This window comes from Notolabrus celidotus, chromosome 10, assembly GCF_009762535.1.
Source record: "Notolabrus celidotus isolate fNotCel1 chromosome 10, fNotCel1.pri, whole genome shotgun sequence".
In the NCBI taxonomy this organism is placed as follows: domain Eukaryota; kingdom Metazoa; phylum Chordata; class Actinopteri; order Labriformes; family Labridae; genus Notolabrus; species Notolabrus celidotus.
Window position 1 is genome coordinate 17215906 of NC_048281.1, and position 23275 is coordinate 17239180.

At 41.9% G+C, this 23275-nt stretch overlaps 1 protein-coding gene across 1 annotated transcript in view; it reads right to left on the reverse strand.

Moving 5' to 3' along the window:
• Positions 1 to 23275, reverse strand: part of tanc1b (tetratricopeptide repeat, ankyrin repeat and coiled-coil containing 1b) — a 128998-nt gene that overhangs the window by 31177 nt on the left and 74546 nt on the right. Inside the window, 5 exon segments of the mRNA XM_034694453.1 lie at positions 105 to 386; positions 2313 to 2435; positions 14486 to 14800; positions 18273 to 18462; positions 20765 to 20898. Coding sequence (XP_034550344.1) covers positions 105 to 386; positions 2313 to 2435; positions 14486 to 14800; positions 18273 to 18462; positions 20765 to 20898 — 1044 coding nt within the window.

The following is a 23275-nucleotide window of genomic DNA, read 5'->3' on the forward strand; positions in this document are numbered from 1 at the left end:
TACTTGACTTTCAAACTCTGCAAACTAAAATAAAAACACAGAACATAAAACATGAACCAAAAGTAGTCCTGACATCCAAAGGCAAATCCTAAAAAATTGATTACTTTTTGGGGAGGCACTGGGACTGTTGGAGGCGATCTGACGCATGCGGCCGCCGTGGCAGCTCAGTGCCACTAGCCGGGAGATAATGGCCGTCTTTCCGTAACCCACGCTGCCCACAACTACAGTGCCTTGGTTCTCCGTGGACTCGCTGGCCTTCAGGACATCTTCCAGCTGCTGAAAGAGCCAATCTCTGCCCACGAAAACGGAGTCTGTGGTGATGCTGGGCACCTCGAACAGTAACGGCTTGAGCATGATGTCCACCGGTTTGTAAGGAGCAAAGCGAGCTGAGGAGAAAGAATGAGACAGTTTTAAAATCATCTGGATGGCTGTGTTCCAGTGTGTCACGTCAAACACAAACCTGAACCTTGTAGTCGTCTTTTATAGTCTGCTTGGGTACATGCTAATCTAAGTGAATTCACAATGTGAGTGGACTCTCTATCAGGTCCACTTCAGCACTAATTAGATCTCAGTGCACTTGTTCATTCAGGGACTCTTCTAAAACTCTGATCTTGTCGACTAAAGCTAGTTTCATTACACCGACCCATTCTGATGCTGCTGGTTTTTAAACTTGAAGATGTGCCACTGTTCACATTAAATATGCTACATTTTTGCTCCAGTTATAACATTTCTGCACACTCAAAACTAGCCACATAATTTCCTCTCACAAATCCATGCTCTGAGTATTCTCTTACAAAAGTAATATATAAAAACCTGCCTGATCATTATTCATCAAAAGAAGACAAATGCATTTTGAACACAGTTAAAACAAAAATACATGTGAGGTTTGTTTGACATATCTTCATTAACATATATCACACTTTTGGAATCTGCTGGAAGACTTTTGACTCGACCTGCTGTGTGGGCTATGGCATGTCTCTTGCCTATACTCCCACTTCAACTACCCGAAGGCAAAATAATTTCATTCTTTGAACAAACTTTTTGAAGTCTACAACTTTTTTAGACTGTGCGTCGAGTGGCTCAAATCTGTTGAAATCCCTGACATGAATGCAAAACTACATTTATGCATGTGAATATTAAACAGTCTGAAACAACATGGACAGTTCCAAAAGTAGTTATATATGCAAAAAATAACTTCACTAGATTGATGCAATCCAGGCAACTTTATTCTGAAGGAAATGTGGAAGGGTAAAAGGGTTAAACAGTTAAGGTATCCAATGATGTTAACTTAAATTATTCATGTTCTTATCAAATATTCACTCTTTGCGATTTCTCTCAGAAAGACTGGAAATATAACTAAAAAAGGCTGGTGAAGCAAATTAATCCAAAATAGGAAACTTTCCATGGGAATAAACCAGGAATTTACTAAATTGAAGGTTGGCTCTTAACAGGGAACATAAATATATACTTAGGGAAAATATATTTTAGCATAATCCTGACTAAAACAATCAGATTTCATGCAAGTACAGTTGAATATCTATGCTAGTCCTCAATCACATGCACATAGCACATTGCTTACTGCAGGGCTATTGACACCACTCCTCCATCACATGCACAGATGATTTCTAGAATCCTGCAGAGGCTAGGCTTGAGATGCTTGGGTGAAAATGCCTTTTTATTTGCATGTTGAATGGGACTTTTTTGGAGGGAGAGTGGCTCTTTTCATTTAACATTTTGAATGGGACTTTGTTGGGATTGCATTTTTGTTAATTTTTGAATGAGTTGAGTCAGGGGGATGAGTAATATTAAACTCAACATTCATGTTTTTGTTCTTCTGTGAAATAATTGATTGTTCAATAAAATATTTAACGCATGATAAAGTTCTACTTACAAATAAAACTGCTTTAATTGTATTATTTTGGATGTCTGCTTTAACAAAACAAATATTCATGCTTGGATATGATACCTTTCCATTGAATTACACTCAATACCCACAAATTCCCATAATTCCTGTGAAAAGTTTCCAATTTGGAATATTTCCAAAATTCCCCAGCTTAACTTCCCATGGAAATTTATTGGAAATGTTCATCCCCTTTGCAACCCTAACCCAGCATGATTGAAACTTTGGAGGTAAATATGTGCAGGAGACTGAATTTTAGTTCAAATCAATTGTTTGTTATCATTTTCTAATAATTATAATCCAATTAAATTTGTGAAAGCTCGTAAGGCATTTCTCTGCATCAGTTCATTGGTTGATGAAGGGATATTGGGTGTTTTCCCTTGAGTTCATCAAAAATGTAAAAAGCCGTCACCTTTAGAGTCCTGAGGCGGCCTTCCTCCCGTATTATGCCATGGGAGGCGAATGGATGTCCGCAGTGGGGTGTTGCGTTGTTCATCAAGAAAGCTGAGGTCTTCCAGCTTAGTGGAACTTGTTGCTGTTGACACAGAAAAAAAACAAACAGAGAGTGAAGAGGGTGAAAATATCTTCAACCTCGACTGGGCTTTCCTGACCAAATCAAGAGGGGAAAGTATAAAAACATAGAGTAAGACAGATGCAAGAAAATGTATTTTTGCACATGGCATCTGTGAGAAAACATGAGTGAGGAAGAGGCATGTCAGTGGCTCTGACATTTGTAAGTTGCTCGGGGCAATATGTGCAGGTACCAGTTTACTGTAGTGGTGGGAATAACAGTGTCCCTGAGTCAAGACAGAACTGCTTCTGTTTTCTTTGATTTGAGCTGACAGCTACACACACACACACACACACACACACACATGCACACACACACACACACACACACACACACACACACACACACACACACACACACACACACAAAGAAAAAATGTGAGAGGTCTGTCCCCACAATACAACCACTGGGGTGTACAGAGTTGGCAGTTTACCTTTAACCCTCTGAAACATACTGCGGAAATAGCAAATCAAGAGACATACAGAAATGTTCCACTTTGTAGCTGCACTACAAAATTGCTTATAAATTAGTCTGACTGTCTGGCTTTTTGTAATTACGGGAAGTTTCATTCTAATTTCAGCAACATAATGCAGAGCAGATAAGATTTGCAGATTCACGAACAATCTAAGAACAGAACTGAGTACAGCGGTGGATCCAAATGACTGTTAATGCTATTTTCATTTGTAGAAAATGAATTATTTTCTCCTTAGAATGAGCGTAGTCTATAAACATTAGAAAGATGTGCATTCAAATTACAAGGTCTCTCTTGCAATTGCTTTTCACTGCCTAACAATACTATCACCATGGTGATCCATGCTCTCTTGGTCCTGTTGAAGAGCAAAGCCTCTGCTCTCCACTTCATCAGCCCTGGCTGAGAGAGACTGTCACAAGCACTCAACTCTTCTCTTCACTCCCTCTCTGCCCATCACTTGGTCGCTAACTTTCTCTCTGGAATGTCCCACTAATTAAAACCCATCTGCTGACAACAGTGACTGGGGGAAGCGGCCATCCTCAATACAACTTTGACTGCTTTGAAAAGAAGGCCCTTATGGTTACTTTTACTGCAGCGGATGGTGCTTTCACTATTAACCATAATGGACATAGTTAAGCTTGACCACACTGAGTAAAAAATAATGGTGAACACAATGTGGTGTCAGCGAGTGCTGAACTATACAGCACTAATAGACGACTTTTAAACTGCACAGCCTGGGTACTTACATCAAACAGCCGAGCCAGGATGGGCAGTGGGAAATCTCAAATCCCTCCCCTTGTCCCAAGCATGAATATATCCCAGGACAGGCATACAGACGAGTAGGCAGACCCTTAGCTAAATCTCTGGAGAGTGCTCCCAGTCGATGAGCTCACTGAGGACACAAAAGCGATTCCTCTGCCCCAGTGCTCCCATGTAGGCACACTGGCAGCATTCAGCTGCAGAGCAGAGGGTTTGGCTGCCCCTCTCCAGCGCTCAACCAGTCACAGCATCCGCAGCATGAGGCGCTCGCTGAATGAATGTAACGCTCACTGAAAGTCATCCTCCTTACATTTGTTATACAAATGCATTCAACTCTGTCTATGTGCTGCATGCATTTGGATGCACACGCAAAAAAAACTTGGTGAGCACGCAGCAGTCAGAGATGAGAAAGGAGTGAATTAGAGGAATAATAAATGGAAAAACCAAGAGATCTGGTCTCCAGTGGCTGATTACAGTCTCTAATGGGGAGCTGCTGTAGTATTAATCAATGATCCTGGCTGGAGCAGGGCGAGGGATAAGAAAGAGGCATGTGAAAAGGAGGCAGAAAGAGTAGAATTAGAAATGAGAACATGAAAGAATATAACACAGACACCCGGGGAAGTAGGTGTGGGGGCAAAGGAGAAGTGTGAAAGAGAGAGGGAGAGAGGAGATGGACAGAGAATCAACCATATGCAGCAAATCACCCCTTAAGCTGAATACTCACATGCTGCTTTTCCAACTCTGATTTTTGGACTTAAAGTGGGGGACCAGAAAACCAAAGTGAGCCTCATTTCACACCCCACACTTTTTTTCTGCCCATGGGTCCTTTTGACAAAAGCTTAAGGTAACTCTCACTTTGTCTTTTGAGTAGCCTAAATACTCCAAACCCTTCATTTGTGTCAGTAGACATGTGTCCTCCAACATGATCTCTTTTCTTTTTTACTAAGCCAAAATTCCCAAATTCTTTCTTGGCAGAGCATTCCCACAGGAAGGCATCCTATCACTTCAATCCCCCTCTTCCATTCCTCTTCTCCCTTGTCACTCTTCAGATTCCTTCCTATTCTTGCACACCTTACTCATTGATAAAACGTACATTTGATACCTTGAAGTCTGTGCTTGCAGTGACTTTGAAGCTGCATCAATGTGTCAAGACTGTATTCTGAAGAAAATGGGATTCTTTTTTCCTCAGGCAGGTCTGCCCTTTGAATCCTTCAGCTCTGTGCTTCCCATGACAGACCAGAGAGTGAGCCTGATTTCCTTTGCTCCAACCACTGCCCCCTTATCTCCTTGACCTGACTCTGCTCTCCCCTTTACCGCTGAATACAATCAGAGCTCCCATCACCTTGCTCACCTTTTAGCCTTTAGTTTAAGTTTGTGATTCATTGTAACTATTGTACCACATTGTAAGGAAAAGACAGAAAGTCAGTTTTTGAAGTGCGGAAGAAAGTTCTGGGAATAATTTTTAAACTGAAACTCTATGTGTAAAGTAAGTCACGGAAAAAAACATTTCACACATCACATGTAGGCAAAAGTTATTTTCAAAACATGAATTCATAAAACAAGTTTCTTCTCCTTATGACACCAAGTTTGTCAACTCTGCTAGTGGTGTACCAAAATGTCCCCGTCTTCCTGATTCATTTTCCTGCCTTATGGGCTGTCCTCACTTTCCCAGTGAGGAAATCCTTTCTGCTTATTCTGACATCACACAGATGCAGGGAGAGTACAGCTGAGGAAGACTAGCAAATCATTAGATTTGCAAGTATTTGGTCTATATACTATACAAAACTATGGACAACACAACAGCTCCTTTAAAGTGAAGCCAAAAATGTAGAGCTCTCCCTATTAAATGGCTGCAGTAGAAGTCATTAGGTTGCCTCCTCCATGGTTACAGATGGGACATGGGTCTGAGATAATTTTCTCAAACACAGTGTCTGTCATAATTGTTATCTCATATCATGTTGATTTATGTCCAAGTGTTTATTTTTGAGGGAAAAAGTATAACTGCATAGTTTTTAGCTCAGTTAAAAGTTGCCGCTCCAGAGTAGTTCAGAGCTAAGGGAACAGGAAGAGGAACTGTAACAAAACCTAGCACAAGAGTCAAGCTGCTACACTATGGTCTGTGCCAACCTGAGAGAACTTTGCTGTTTCATTGGTGAGTTAAAAATGTGTTTTGGCTAACGAAAGGGGCGAGACCAATACAGCTATAAGGGGGCACCAGTTTAAGCATGCACCCTATGTATTGATGCTGCAGTCAAGCGGCAGTCTCCAGTCTAAAAATATGAGTCCAATGCGGAAGTGCTAAAACCTGCAGTTCATTGAGGATCCGCTTGAGGCTGGCTCAGGAAGTACCGGAAACCACATACACACCAATTAAAAAAAGACGATCTTTACAGCAGAAATAAACATGTTTACAACCTGGTACAAAAGACGAGTGCAGACTGAATAGCTCATTACTCGATCAGGGGGTGAATTTTTTTCTAGCGCAGCAATTTCAAATATATTGAGATTACAAGTCTTCAATGAGAGGCACAGCTGACTTGATTGACAGGCGGGAACACTGTAGCTCTTGGTTAGGAGGCTCAAAGCCCGCCTCTTTACGCCACAATCGCTCGACAGCAGCAATATGGCTGCTGCCGCCGATTGGCCTCAAATCAGCGCTTCAGAAACAGATGGGTGATGTCACGGATACTACGTCCATATTTTATACAGTCTATGGTTGCAGTCCTCTTCATGGTTATTGCTGATTTGACTCCCAGCCATGACTCTTTGCTACATGTCTTACCCCGCTCTCTAATCTCCACATTTCCTGTCTCTGTTCAGCTGTCCAGTTTAATAAAGGCAACAATGCCTGAAAAGTCACTTAAAAAAAAGAGAGAAAAGGACTTCTCTGAGAGCTGATCCCCACTGCACAGATTCTAACTCCAAATACAAAATATGTCAGCGCTCATTACAGGAGGATTGTGGCATCACTTCTTTGTCATTACAATCAATAATTAATCTTAAGACTTAAGTACTAGACAACATTGAATATTGATCTTAAAGTTAGGAGATCACAAAAGTTAATACAATTTATTCTGAGGGAAGCATGTCTGTGTAAACTTGAATGATCATGTAACAGTTGATGAGGTATCTCAGACTGAACACAAGGGGGGAACCATCCAACAGGCTGTTGTAGCTCTAGCAAGCCTGGAATAAAAGTAGTTAGAGGATAGAACTGTAGCCCATACTGTATAAACCTGAAAGCACAAAAAGAAAAAGCAGCTTCCAAATATAGGACTAGCTACTCTAGAAAAGCAATGCACAACTTGAAAAAGAAGCCAGATAACTGATGAAACTCTGCACTGATCAATAGCTATGGAGGAATGAGACCTAAAGAGATCAGATATGCTCTTAAGAGTTAGTTTGTGTAGTTTTTCAACAGGTCTTACATAATTCTCAATGACAGTCAAGTATAGCCAGATGGCTCAGTGGTGACAGAGAGTAGTTACGAACACGCTGTCCCTTTGAGATTGGGCGTTCGGCAGCAAATTGTGATCTGTCGATGGAGTGCCACTGAGAGGAATATTAAATGGCTCCTTAAAAAACCCAGGCAGATTGATCTCTGCAATGGTTTTTACTTTGCTCCTGCTGTGACATCGAGGCACCGAGAGTGGACTTTGTAAAAGATGTCACTGTGACCTTTCCACAGCTGGAGCTCATGAATCGGTTTTGTTTTTGTCTTTTGCTTCCTTTTTAATCTCTTACTGAAAAGATCCACTTTTATGTAGAGCTGAAGGCAAAGGAGAAATCCATGGCTACCTGCAGACATCATAAATCACTCACAAAAACAAGATGACATGGTCCAAAATAACAGCAGACACCATTGTCTAAAAACAGCCAGAGAGGAGATGAGCTTACAGCATATCAGATTAAAGCATTACGTCATGCCACCCTGTCCTAATACTACAGGGAGAACACAGACTATCAAATTTAATAAGCCAAAACCTTTTCCTGCTACAGCACTGTAGCAGTTTGAAAGATGTCACTTCAATTTTACTGCCTGACCTTTGCAAACATGATAAACAGACTGTGGTCAAATGGAGCAGGTGGGGATGACTTTATGCCCTCCTAATAAAACACAGATGTCACTGTTGTCTGAGTTTTTGATAGAGAGGCAACATTTCCTTGGGCTTTCTTGTAAATGTTCTATAGCATTAGGTCAAGAGACAGTCTGACATCAGATCCTGGACTCATTTTCATTTGTGGAATTATCACAATGCAAAAGTTTTACCTGGAGAAGAGAGGACTTCTGAGTACTCACACATATTTATTTGAGTCCTGAATTCAAACATGACTCACAGCACAAAGCTCTGTTAAATAGAAATCACCTCAGATGCACTGTGGCACCATTTCTCAGCCACAATGACCCCAACTCAATCTCCCTGTCTGAGAAACGCGACCACAAGCAGCTCAAGCTGAAGTTTCAAAACCAGGGAATTCCAGTGGCCAGAACTAATATGGCCCTTTGACTCTGTAGGCCTGTTTAAAAAGCGTTGCACGAATGCCTCAAAAACAGAATTGTTATTACTTCAGTGTGATGAAGCCTGGCAGGGAAGGGTGTCAAAGACGCGTGAAGGGAAATATTGTTACCTATTTAAAAAGTAGATTGTGTTGTAAGCAAGCTTCATCCTCCAAAACAACGAAAAACTGAGGCCAGTGTGGAAGTGAAGAAAGCCGCAGCTCCACAAGTGTCCACTTGAGGCTGGCAACAAAAGCGAGGAAATCCCAAAGCCCAGATTAAAATGCTTCTTTTTTTCATCAGAATCAATAATATTTAAAGCTGGCACTAAAAAAGGGTTTTGGTCTCTATACCTTTAATATTTCATGATAATTATTAATCCTGTAACTCATCTGTTTTGATTATATCGAAGTCAAAAGTTTAGCATAATGAGACATAACTAAGGGCATGTCCGATTTGACGGACAGGTGGCCGTATTGTAGGTGTTTATCATAGTCTGTATAAATAATGGAAGTAGTATCCGTGACGTCACCCATTTGTTCCTGAGCTCTGTTTTAAAGCCAATAGACGGCGGCAGCCATATTGGAAATGCGGATCTCAACCAGTCATAGTGTAATGTAAAGAGGCGGAGTTTGAGCCTCCTAGCCAACAGCTATGTGTTCCCGACCGGGAGTCAAGTCAGTCATGTCCTTATTTGGGCAAAAACTTGTAATCTTAATATCTTCTGAACTGTTGTGTTAGAAAAAAATTCACCCCCCGGACAGTGTGTGCCAATAGAGAGATTAGCTACTGTAGCCAAGCCGTTTTTTGAACCAGGCTGTAAACATTTTTATTAATGCTGCAAAGATCCTAGATTTTTTGAATTGGTGTCTATGTAGTTTCGGGTGTTTCTGCAGTCAGCCTCAAGCAGATTCTTGATGAATTGCAGTTTATAACACTTCCGAATGGGCTTCATAGTTTGAGACCAGAGGTTGCCGCTTGGTGTTTACCAGGCAGCAACACTATGGCCTCGGCTCCACCTCTATAGATTAGCCAGAAGTTAGTTGCAGTCAGTATTTCCAACATGGTGACCACCATCTTTGGACTTGTCTTTGTAGACATCCATAAATGACAACACCGAGACTACGTCCATGTTTTTAACAGTCACTGGGGCTTACATGCAAGAACATTTGTTCAGCTTTTCACCCTCTCCAATGTTTATCATAACACATTTCTTTAAAGATTACACATTTTAAACTGAATGAGCTGGCTTGTGTAAGGGATAAGGTCAGTAAGGTCACGTTTGTTATATATATGTAGGATCTTTGAAACATAAAGAAGCAAAGGAAAAAAGGGCAAGCATATTTGTTGTGCTTTCTATCAATTCCACAAAGCCCCTGCATGTGGTCAGCTGTGACCTTTACAACAAGGTATATTCTGAAAATTAAACTTATGATAAATGCCTGTGTTGCCTTTGGGGCTGCCCATGCCAAAAAATGTTTGAATGCTGCTTGAAAGTAGCGACAGAAAATATTTTCCTTGAGGAATGGTGGCCCAGACAGTTCCTGACACAACAAACTAATGATACAATTACAAACTGCTCCTAAAGAGACATCTAAATTCTGCTCTGTCTGTGGTGACAGGTGCTGCAAGCCAGCGTTTGTGCAAATTGCTACAGGACATGCAAGTCCACATAGTGCTGCTTGAGATCCCACAGCAGCCATGAGGCTGGGGCAGCCACAGAATGGATATTTAATCACCAAGGAAGTGCAAATGACACTTCTAGGTAACATGCAGACATTCCTTTTACATACATAGCTTGCATGCCAGAGGCCCAGCTACACAGCTGATGATTGGCATGAGGCAGATGGACAAAGTCCACGTTGCCTGAACTAAATATTAGCCTTTGTGCTGCAACTCTCTGCAGCTTTGTGTTTCTGTGAACTCTCTGTTGTAGCTGTTCAATAAAATACAACAAAGTCAATTGATACATAAATTAAAGAATGTGCAAATCTATCCATTCATCCCTCTATTTCCTACACAACACAGTCAATGTGTCAAAACAGGTTGAGCACGGCTGCCCACACTTTCCTCTGTATGGCCACACACACTCCAGCTCTCCCTGAGGGATCCTACAGGTGTTCCCAGAACAGGTCAAGTAAATACGTTCCTCCAGCATGTTCTGATTCCACCACAGGGTCAACAACCCCCTCACTAAATAACTCAGCTATAGGAGGTAGTCCCAGACCCTTTCAGAGAATCATTTTCTGAGCTGTCTACACTATGCCTTGGAGATCTGAAAAAACTAATTTTTGTTGTTTCAATCTTTGATATGCCTTTTTAGTTGCTTCTATGCTTACACCCGTAGATAATCAGAATGCAGATTGACACCCTCATCACTGCAACAGTCCAGTACAAGATCTGAGTCAAAGCCCTCTTCACTTAAATGAGCCTGGGGAACTCATACCCCATCTTACTCTCAACCTGTCAACAAGACCGAACTCATTTGGAGCAGAAGTCTCATCTAACCCAAAGGGAACAATCCACTATTTTCAAACGGAGTGGCATTTATCAGACCTGGAGGTGCCGACTCTCATCCCAAGAGCATAGCATGAAAGATATTTACTCACACCTCATGATGACAACATACCGACTCTATCTTCTGTTGAGATGTGTATTAATTGCCTGCAGGACCACATAGATCATTAAGTTTGAGGGGAAGCAGAGTGTCATAAAAGTGAGAAATGTAGTGGAGGCAGTCTTACGGTGGAGTAATCTCTACAGCTGATATATACAGTATTTTAAAGCAAATGAAATCTGTGAATCAGGTCTTTAAAGGCTGGATGTTTGTGTCCTTATTTACTGTCTATGAGTAACGTTAATGAGTATTCCCAGCAAACACTTTGTTATTTAATCTGCTGGCATACAGAGCCAACAATGGAAAAAAGTTGCAGAGCTTCTGGCCCGTAGAGTGAATTCACTAATGATGAATGCAATTTTGTTTGTTTTGTACAATGGGATCCTTCCCATTTAGCTCCTTCCTGCTTCAGTAATTTCTTCTCTAGAATCATTATTCTTTATTGAATACAATTTCCTTGAGCATTAACCGAGAAGAAGCAGCCTCCCTTGCACAAAGTGACATTGCCTCACTTTGGTCGGGACCATAAATGAAGCTGTCTCACCACGTCCTTGATGTCCTTTCCAAGGGCTCTGCCACGCAGCGTAAAAATCTGAGGTGTGAATTCTGCAGGTCCCTAGAGGGCAACACTGCATAACTATGACATCAGCCCATAAACTCTTGGAGCGCCGAGGGAGACGAGCACGCGGGCGCTGACACGCAAACCAGCGCACATAAACAAGCAAACAACTCCCTGGTTTATTTGCTTTACGAGCGCGTGTGTGTCTGTGCTGTTCAGGTTTATGTTAGCGGGTGGGATGTTAAAGAGTGTGGAATCATGGAACAATAGCAGGGCCACTAAACAAGCATAATCACCACAATGCCATTCACTATTTGTATTCACTTGAGGGCACATATTCCAGTGTGGGATGTAGAAACAAAACGTTAAGTAAAAGCAGTGCACAATGTGTGGTAACCATAAATAGGCAACGACATGAACGAATCATGCATTATTTGTTCGGCTGTCATTTCCAGACCCTACTCCTTTTTCATCTTCAAACAATCTGGAGCAAACTATCCCAGCAGATATGTTGGTGATGACTTGTTGGAAATTGTTTGGGGATTAAAGCTGGGGTTTGTATTCACAGAAAACTAGCATGAATTTGAATGTAGCATTTCCTCAGGACTCCATGACTCGTGACTGATTCAAAACCGGTCCTCAGCACATCGTTTGTGTTTTGCACTACGTCAACTCATGTCTCACTCAGCGGAAAGAAAACACCAAAACATCATCATGGTGAAAGTTAAAAACATAAACAAACATGAAATGTACGCACAGGAGGTGGGCAGAACGGCAGGACGAGATTTAATTGGTTTCATAATTTGGCTCCTGATGGCAGGGATTGGTAGGTGTTGTCCCAGGTTAACTCCGGCTGTAGAAAGCGGCTTTTTTTCACTCTTTTTAAAGAATACATTATGTAATGTAGCTCTAGCGAAAGCTCAGACAGGAAGACTAAAAAGCAATCACAGCAGTTGTTTAACTCTCTCTCCCTCATTCAATAGCTCACCCGCTTCAAGCTGCATGCTCCGGAGCGGTCATTGACTAATCACTAGCGGCGTCATCCAATAGCTCAGTGCCACGCCCTTATCGTCAGCCTGTCAACTCTCTGCTGTCTTTTTAAATGTGTCTCTCTCTCCTGCTAGTTCCTTCTTGCATGAATGGTGCGCACCCCTCCACCTCCCCATCTCCACCTGGTCCCTGCAAGTCTTCAATTCCTAGGATCATCAACCACCACCACCACCACCAGTGTCTGGACTTTAGGGGGATTTCTTCAGCTGCCAAATTCATGCATCCTACGCTCATGACATTATCCCCATAGAATCCTTACGCGAAAGATTTCTGTCAAGTTCCATCTTTTATTCAGTTGTAATAAATAACCGTTAATATTTAAATTGTGTCTCTCCTGATTGAACTGATTGCCATCGGGACATAAAGATCATTTCAACCAGTATAACAAAAAGTGTATCTCAATCTGACTACCAACCCCAGCTTTAAGGCAAACAATAAGTGTGTTTGAACTGTAGAGGAAACTGAACTTGGTGTCATCAAGAGAGAAAACACTGATGTGGCATCAGACCAGAGTGAATGGTTACTGTATTTCATCATGGTCAAACCCAAGGGACACACTTTTTGGAAGAGTGTTCAAGCACTTACAGTTTAACATTTGCAGCTGTAGCTTACAGGTGAAGGGGGGGAATCATACCTTGTCAAGTTACTCATTCTCAACAAAAAGCATTGTCTTAGATTCTCTATTCTGTCTGCTCTGTCAACAGCCCGGTGTTCTGTTTGCTGCCCCACACTGATTGTTTTTTTTTTCTTCTTACTTTGACTCATCTTTATCTTGGCCGTTGATCTGACCAGAGTGCACTTATATTTTTACGACTCCTCCTCTCCGGTTCTGCTGAGCTCGTCCCTGCTTTTACAATTTGTGTGATTTCTCCTCAATAATGGAGTTGTCTGCTTTTACAGTGCAGTGTGATGTGCAGTTCATCTGCTCCACAAACTGTGTTACGCTCACCAACAAACAGTCTTCACTTCCATTGGAGAGTGCTTTATCTATATGACTTATTGAACTCTACCTTTTACATACTACACACACTTAAGTGTACCGCTGTAAACACATCTCCAGTACTTTTATATCGCTGTTATTTCAAGCATGTTGTCAACATAACAGCAAGCATGTGCAGCATGTTCCCCTGGGTACAAAGCAAGATAAGTAGCATATGGTTGCATGTAAGGGAGGAGACTAAATTGCTTGTGATTTTACATTTTAATAACACATTTGATTCCAACATCTGTCCTCAGTGAATCATCGAAGTACATCACAGCTGATCACATAACACTTGAAGTTCTCAAGTATTAGATCAACACTGGCTTTTAGTTATAGCTTGATTTTTGTTGGAGCTTGCATCAACATGGTCAAAACTAACCTCTAAAGAAGACTTCAAACTTATGGGTTCCTAATATCAACAGGGCAAAGGTCAAAAGCAGCAACAGCAAAAACAGAGAGATGCAGTGTGAGGGGGATCTGGGGATGGAAATGGGGGGAAGACAGAGGGAGAAAAGGGGGTAGCGAGAAGATATCAACAACTGTGACAGCTGTGTGGATATGGTGAGCTGAGCAATAACATAGAGGCTCCAGGGCAGGAATGCAGAACAGATCAGCCAGACGGTGGCTCACGCCTGAGTCCAACATGGCAGGGCAGGGCTGAGGCACAATACACAACAGCTGGCTAATCCCAACCTCTGCCTTTAACCCCGCTGCTCACTGATACCTGGCTTCTGAAAAACCCATACTTCTCATTGCCTATTTATCTCCACATTTATTTGCCATTTGTGTGTCACTGCCTTGGACTAGAAATGACACAACACTTGTCAGCCTCGGGCACAGGCAGTATCTCAGCATTCGGATCTTGATCTGACTGGCAATGCAATGCTTGAAGATACCGAAACACAGAGAGTCAGTTTTTCTGTCAGCATAACAAAATGTTACTAGGCTACAAGAAGAAGTCAAATGTTTCTTGTAATGCTAAATGTATGCTGAGGAAAGGTTAACAGAAATCTTCCTCTCCCTCGTCTGCACAGAAGACATCCAGATGTCACGAGCTGGAAATCAGCGAGCTCTTACCTGCTACAGAGTTTGGCCTCGGCATCATGAGAGATGAAGTCGTCTGTGGCGGATATGGAATGGGTCCCTCAGGCGAGTGACTTGGAGGCTGTGGTGCCCCTGCTGATAAGCTGTTCTGCTGGTCTGTCCTGGATGGGGTGTCGGCTGGTGTAGCTGTGGCGCTGTTGGAGTCCTCTTCGGCCACAGGAGAGCAGGTGTCAGCCCGCACACACTGCGCCAGGCCATGGCGCCCGCTGCCCCTCAGGCTGCCATCCTTACTCCACTCCAGGCTGGAGCCGCTGCGGTCATCGTTCTCCGAGGAGCTAGTGATGGTGGCTGCGAGGAGATGAAAACCCAGAGCGGATTAGAGTGAGGCAAGTGAGGGAGGTAAGATGAGGGTAAGTGGCAAGAAATGTGAGTGTTAGATTCCTTGTGTGCTAGGAACATTATCTGTCTTCATCTCTGCTGAGATACTGAGCTGTAATGGAACTTTTAAATTTGAATAACTCCCTGCTTTCCCTCAGAGCCCTTATCAACACTGTTCACCACCTGCATTTTTATTGCTGAGACAGTCTGCTTACACTAATGAAAGCTATGATTGCATGAATTTGTAAAAATCTTTTTCCGAGCCCAGATTCTTTGATTGTCTTTTCACAGATCATCAGTAGAAGAATCCAAAAGCATGTAACACCGACAGGGACTGAATGCTATACTGTGCAAGAAAACTCAAATCAACCCTGAATGGAGGAGAGTGAGTTTCTGTACGTTTGATATCAAACAGGTATTTTCCAAAAATGACAACAAATCTTTTAATCTTCCCTCAGGCTTACCCAACCACAGAATATGAAAAGACAAGTGGAAGGCCAAAGCTACATATTGACAGGCAGCTGGACACAGAAACATCAGTACGAGTCTGACAACTGAAACTGACTGGCCAGCTGGCTGTGTTTGCATCACATATGCCTAATCTGGATTTCATAATGCTGCAGCACGTTGCATCATCAGTTACATCAATAGATCACATCCTGGACCTTTTGACTGCTGCATTGTTGACCTGAACGAATGCGAAGTAATTCATGATAATCTCATGTACTATGTCCACATATACCTCTGCTCTTAGCATGGCTTTAGGGGTTATCATTTGACCTTACACAGAGCTGTTTTTTAGGTCTTATCCAGCTGGGGTGTTATACCCCCATCTACACTGAACTCCTCTGGGAGCTGTTTTGATGAAAATGTTAAGACATTGCAAAATCTCCCCAATTCCATTAAGGAGCTTTTAACGTAATACAAAGCCAAATTAATGTGCTTTTGTAATCAGAGTCTGACTCAGACTTCAAAGACCAAAGAACATTAATCACAGGCTGGAATCTGACTTATGGACACAACATAGCTTTGTTCTTTTCCATTCCTGCACAGTCCTAAAGAGGCCATTCGACGTGATGTTGTAGACCAACTTCAACAATGTGTAAGTTTTCCGTAAAATAAATCTGGATTTGAGACAAGCAGAGCATCTCTACAACACATGTGTGCATCATCCTGGGTGGCAGCATGTCAGTGCTCTATGCTAGGAGATACTACATCAAGCTTCCATAATTTTTTTAGCAGCTAGCTATGATATTGCCCTGGGGGGACGGAATGACTGACTCATGATAATCAACTCTGCAGAAATCCAACTTATGATACGATGGATCTGGCTTTGGCATGAATTGCTTTTTATGGCAACAATCAGGCACCTAAATAGGCATGACGTGTGTGATATCATAGTTGGTTCACACAAGGGAGAGAAAATGGTTAAAGCTCATTCCTAGCTGCTGACACTGCGCAAAATCAACCAAAAGTGCTTTAAGATATGATTTAAGTTCAACCAAAGAGAGCTACAGGATCATATGGTTACAATTTGGCATTGAATCATAAACACAAATGTTCAAAAGCCATTTTCAGAATGAATCTCTAGCATTTGTATAGCTACTGAAAGCTATGCGAGCAGAAACAGCAGACGGATTAATATATCAATAGACTATGCCACATTCCTGTCAGCTTATATAAATCCCCAGATGTCTTACAGCGCTATTACTAGAGATATAATACAACCTCTAACTGTGGCAACTGTCACCTCAATGCTCTCTCGTACCGGAACAGCTCTATGCAAAGCCAATAACTGACACACTGTGGAGGATATATACAACCTGACACAAATGCTATTCAGTCCAACTGAAAATCCGATGGGTTTCACAAAAGGATGAATGAGTGACGCCACCAAAGTGAGACTTCTTGCTAAATCAGAGGAGGTAACATGAGGTAACATTTCTCAGACTGGAAATCAGAAGTGGGAGAGCTTAACATAAATACTTCAATAACTGTTTATAATGCAGGAAAATGTTAAAAAGAAAAAAAAAATTCTGAGGGAACAGCAGAGCCTTTGTTATGTTGTTCTTTTGTCCAACCCAGCTAGTGATGGAGCCACTGGTAAACTGGCATTTTTTTGTCATTACTCTGAGATTGGATGCCAGCACTCTTAACTCCATTGATTTGCTGTGCCGAGTTCCCCTCTGGATCTGCAGTTGACTTGGCTCAATACAGGCATCCCTGGCATGGTTATTGACTATTCTGGCAAAGGCACCACAGGTGATTTTAAAATGCAGTGAAGTCAGTTAGAAACTATTTGACGGGCAGTCCAGAGCATACTTTATGTCTGTTTGGTATCTGCATTATCCTGCAAGCTTAAGACTAACTGCTCCAAAGATAGACATTATTTTACAATAAAATAGTTTCATTATTTCCACCCCTGGCATATTTATATTCTGTTTAGCAGACTGTTCTGTGGTTTCTTCATGACATTGTTACATTAATTTGCTACTAAGTGCAACAAAAAAGGAATGGCTTAGACAAAAGGTAAGTTATGTGTTGACAGCTTTGGGAACATTCAACAAAAAATCAGGACGTGCTCATACAGCACTGTCTTCTTGTGCTCTTATCAGTGGTGGACAGTAACAAAGTAAATTTGCTTGAGTACTGTACTTAAGTACATTTTTTGAGTATCTGTACTTTACTTGAGTATTATTTTTTGAGGATACGGATTAATTTTTACTCCACTACATTTCTATCAGTGCTCTAGTTACTCACTACTTTTGCTTTGACGTCAGCTCATGAATTTCTTTCTCTTTTCTGAAATCTGATCCCTTGTTTGAACGTGGAGCAAACACAGAGCAAATTTCCCTCAGATCAGGCAATTCATTTAGAGGTGGTAATGATGGCTATAATTCTCCACCTGAGCACCCAGGGCCAACATTCACTGTCCAACCTGAGAAAGTGTATTGAGCTACGTAACATTTGTTTCATTCCAGATGAACAATTCAAACTAAGTTGTTTGTGCTTGGAGTAACTTAGTTGCTGTTTTTATTCCATGGTATAGATTTAGTGATTTCAAGTAATGGTTTCTAAATAAACATGATGTAACAGAATGTATTCCTATGCAATCTTGACTGCACACATGCTTTGTGAAAATGCAATGTTTTGAGATTTAAGAAGTACTTTCAATACTTAAATATTTTTCAAAGGGAGTACTTCAGTACTTTAACTCAAGTAATAATCTGGCAGAGCAACTTTCACTTGTATTGGAGTAATATTTTACCAGGAGTATCTAATCTTTGACTTAAGTAATGAAGCTGAGTACTTTGTCCATCACTGGCTCTTATAGTTCACAAACACCTTGAAATAAAGACATGGTAGCTGTTAGTCTTACATGTCTTTCCTGTAGCATAAAAGTTGCTATTCAGCCATGATTAAAGACTTTATTGATTCTCACCTATGATCCCGCTGTCTTTGCTCTCAAGTGTGGAGCTGGGACTTGTGATGGTCCCACAGGGGCTGGAGCGGCTGAGAGGGGGCCGACTGGTCGTGCTGTTCAGCGTGGAACATGGGCTGTCTGTGCTGGGAGATGCTGTGCTGCTGGTCAGCGTGGAGCAGGGGCTGATGCCCTGGCTAGTCACAGAGCACTGGGGGGGGGAGAAAAAAGGGTTAAGGTACAATAATGTGCTCCATGAATCAAATATGTCAATAAAGTATGAAGTCAACCCCGATATAAACTGACAGCTGGCAATATACTCACATTTTTTCAGCATGAGCAGCTTTAACTACAACAACAACAAATAACTTTCCAGCCTTATTTGGAAGGAGAGTTGAGAAAACTGAAGAGTATTACTTGATTCAAGCTCATCGCCTATCTGACCTGGATCATGTGAAAGCATTGCAAAACTTTCTCTCACAAATAAACAAGGCTTTCAACGTGTGAGCATGACACACAAGCCGAAGGGCATGAGCGCTGTGAAAGGAGCAAGGCTTGAAAATTACACACTCATGTGTCTGGAAGACCCAAAATAAGCCTGAAGAGAATTTCACAAGAGGAGAAGTCTTTACTTTGTTGTGACACAATGGATACCTTTCTCATGCCATCCAGCCTGTCTGACAGCCGTACAGCAGCTGAATCTTTGACCTAACTGACAAGCGGAGAAATCCAAATTAAAGCTGGTTTGTCCTGTTTCCCATCTTCCCTAAACTGTATTCTGATTGCACACAATATTCTGTAGCTCAAAGAGAGTTAGCCTTGTCCCAGTGGAAGAGGAGCCTTCAAACAGCTCCTCACCACAGAGGGCCTGACTATCACTTGGTACACTTTGAACCCTCTCCTCCTTGTTGTAACACTTTATTTACATTGAGTTCAAGATCTCAACAAACTTTACTCTCCCCGGATTGAATGCTCTATTTATAGACATAAAGATATCAAACAGAACTGTCCATATTACAGCTCTGGATCGTTTGAACCCTGGTTAAAGCAGGGGAGTGCTTGTGCATTGTATAAATCACTACGTGTTTCCACATAAAGTACTCAAATTAAAACTACTCTACAGACGCAGATTTAATTAAACCAACTCTCAGCCTCCATACGCCAACTACACACTTCACCTAACTGCTTTTGCTGCCTGAGGGACTTTCACCCATAGTTCCCAAACAGCACTCACCACAAGGCTGTGTATTGCCTCAAACAAACTGCAATTTAAATCACTGACAAGCACCACAAACATTTCAAACAGTACAGCTGAACTCCTAAATGATTTACTGTAGAAACTCGAAAATAAATCTGCACCCTAACAACTACACTGCTCATCTTTAAATGAGCTTGTCATAAATCCTGCAGAAACTGAACTCACATAGTCTGCTCTTTAAGGTCTGCATGTTTGTTCAGCCCAACAGGAAGGATGCTGCATGACTTAAGGCATCATTAAAAACTTGGGGAAAACTAATTTTAGCAACACAATTTCCTTTCTCTACCTTTTTTGTTTTTGTTTTGCAACAGCATGCCGGTGGGTTTTGCAATATTCAACCTAAAGCTGCAGCCTACCTCTGATGCCACCTCACAAGTTACAGGAAGAGCCAAACAGCTTACTTACATTTAATAATTTACTGTTCAGGTCGAGCTAAAAGCATCACGCTGAGCTAAAAATGTTGTTAAACAGCAGTATGGAGGAAAGAAGAATTGCTCGCAGATGACAGTAATGTACTCCTCCCTAACTGAAAACACACCTACACACACGTTACAAAGTCATTACGCTCCCTCACTGTCAGCCTCCTTTTTCTTTTTTTGACATCTCAACTCATGAATTTCACTCATAAGATACTTTGCAAGTGTCTTTCACGTTCCCAGAATTGCGGGTTTGATGTCGAAATGTGTCCGAGGCAGGAGATGAATGAGGGAAGCGTAGCGTGCTGCGCTTTGCTCAGCTCTTCACACAGCACAGGCTTAATTAGCGGAGCCAAACAAACTGAGGCTCAGACCTAACATAACTCTATTTCTGGACTTGAGCTCAGACACTCTTGTTACACATTCAAGAGCCCCTGGAATAGCACTCAAGTTACCGTGGGAGACGTACACACCATGCTGAGGATCTTGAACTAAAATGTAAGTACATGCAGTCATTTTTAAATACAGATACTTTCTTTGGAACGTCTTTAACCTCTAATAAAAAGAAAAACACTTTTGACAGTTACCGTTGTTTGTGCCAAAAAAATGATTCCCAGAGGTGCCTCCTAAATCCCCGTCCAAAGATAATGCACAGACGGAAGAATGAATCAAGCTGCAACAAAAAGATCCAGTCCTCTGTTACACTGTCACAACTCCCTCTGCTTCTCATCCTCACCCTCTCTCTCCTATCTCTCTATCTGTGTGCAGCAGGAGTGGCAGCAGCTTCTGCTGGAAGAGGGAGGGAGTTGGAAGAGGGAGGGAGGAAGAAAATGAAATACCTTCTTTTCATTCTTGTCGTCCATAGGTATGCGTGCCGTACCCGGGATCCCTTCTCCTAATAAAAAGCCGAGCCTTGTCATCAGTTCCTGAGTGGCAGGAGAGGAGGAGCTTGGCTGTTTCTCTGCTTGCAGCTCTAGAGAGGAGAGGGAGAAAGGGAGAGAGAGAGGGTGGAGGGGGGGAGTTAGAGAGTTAGCGGGCAGATTCCCTCTCTCCGCTGGATGGCCCACACAGGGCTGATCTGCCTGCCCTGCCCTCAGCGGCTCAGCTCTGAAATGTTATGCTGCACTCTCCAGCTGCTGCTGATGTGGTGCAGACCAAGGGAGGTGGAGGGGGGGAGGACGAGCAAAAGAGAGTGAGGAGGAGAGAGGGAGTTCAGTGGGGGCAATGGTTTGTGTGTGTGAGTTCTAAAGGAGTCTGAATGCATGTGAATGTCAAGCATTGTTAAGAAAGCAGAGACCATGTGTGTGTGTGTGTTTGTGTGTGTGTGTGTGTGTGTTTGTGTGTGTGTGTGTGTGTGTGTGTGTGTGTGTGTCTGTGTGTGTGTGTGTGTGTGTGTGTGTGTGTGTGTGTGTGTGTGTGTGTGTGTGTGTGTGTGTCCTGCAACACGCCTTGAGTGCCAATTTCAGGGCTTCTGGTTGTTTACAGCTCTCACTCATAGAGCCTCTGAATATCAATGAGTGGACATGGGTTTTTCTTCGGCACAGCTTAAAATGTTTGTGGTCCCAAGCTCTCAAAGCTTAATGCTTGTTTAGAGTGAAATTTCAAGGTTGGGGTGCCATCAACAAGGCAGAGACTGCTGGCAATTTATTTTATGTTTACAAGTATCAGAATCATTCTGAAAAGAGGCTTTTTGACAAACTCTACATGTGCGCAGCTTGAATCTGGTTTTGGAGTTTAGAGAGAGAAGTAGAGGTAGAGGTAGAGGTAGAGGTAGAGAGAGAGAGAGAGAGAGAGAGAGAGAGAGAGAGAGAGAGAGTTGTCCAAGTTACAGAAGCTTATTATACAGTTTTCTGTCAGCACCTTCCCCTACACTCTCCTTCATTTCCCCCTCTACCCTCTTTCTTACAGGTATTAATAAAGTTGGCAGTCACAATTTACTGACCTAATGAAGTAAAGAAAATGTCAATTTGCACACACGCGCGCACGCACACACATACACTGTGCATCATTCATTCAGGTCTATTCTTTTACTCAATCTGCTCGCATTCAAGATAGACTGAATCATTTATCATCATCCCTCATTCTTCTTCTCATCTTTGTTTATTCCCTCTAACATTTTTCAGTTCGCACATTTTACTGACCTTACAGTAGAAAGTTGGACGAACTTTGCTCCAGACTGTATACACAAGTGAACAGACTAAACATGATCTCCCCTCTATATCTTATTTAACTGTGAGCCCATATGGACACTTCAGCTGCTTTTCCACCAAGCAGTTCAGTTTGCTTCAGTAGGGTGTGCATTATTGGTGTTTCCTTTGTCAAAACTTGGTACCAAAATAACACGTCTGTGCCATCCTACTTTGTGACACTCTTCTGTTGGGGTATCAAGTGCACCAATCCAATCTGAGCTTGTCCTGGTAGCATAGGGTCAGCGTCTTGCCCAAGGACACTCCAGCATGTGAAATATGGGAATGAGAACCAAACCACCAACCTTCTGATCAAGAGGCGACAGACTGTACCACTGAGCTATGGTCGTGCCTTTAATGCCAGTGAAGTAAGTTGAATAACACTAACCCCTAGCGTTCTTGGCTTTATTCATAGCTGCGAAAAAAACATTAACTTCTTTGCCTTATGGGCAATATAAATACTAGGGATGCACAATATTATCACACGTTATCAGTATCGGCCGATATTGGCTTTAAAATGAACTATTGGATATCGGCCAACACGCCGATATCCACCGATATAAGCAACAGATAAATTATTGGGCTGCTGCACACATGTTGGGCTCATGTTTTAAGTTAAATTTGAATTTAAGCAGCAGTCTGTAAAGTACATGTAGCTGACTAATTTAGGAACATTTACTGTCAGAGTAAACATTTTATTTAATTTGGGTTTAATTGCTGTACAGTTGCACTTTTCACATGTTCCCTGTGAACAGAGGTTAGGTTTACTTACTATGTCAAATGTGAAATTGGACAAATTTGCCCTGGTTGTGGGTTATTGTTATGATTGTCTCAGGGAGAGCATCATCCAAGTTTTAAGTAGGATGTATCTTTTTGTATGAATTTTGTTTGAAAGCAATTGCCGTAAATAAATATGCAGTTTTAAGTATTAAGTATGTTTCTTATTTTGCACAAGAAATGAATATTACATATTAAATGTGATAAGAGTGTCACCATAATACTGTACGCTAATTCCAATACAGAAGAGAATTGATGATCTCTGCAATTAGGTGTGCCTAAAAAATATCTGGATCGGTAATCGGCTAAATGAGTTGTAAAAAATCGGCATATCGGATATCGGCAAAAAATCCAATATCGTGCATCCCTAAGAAATACCTAAAATAT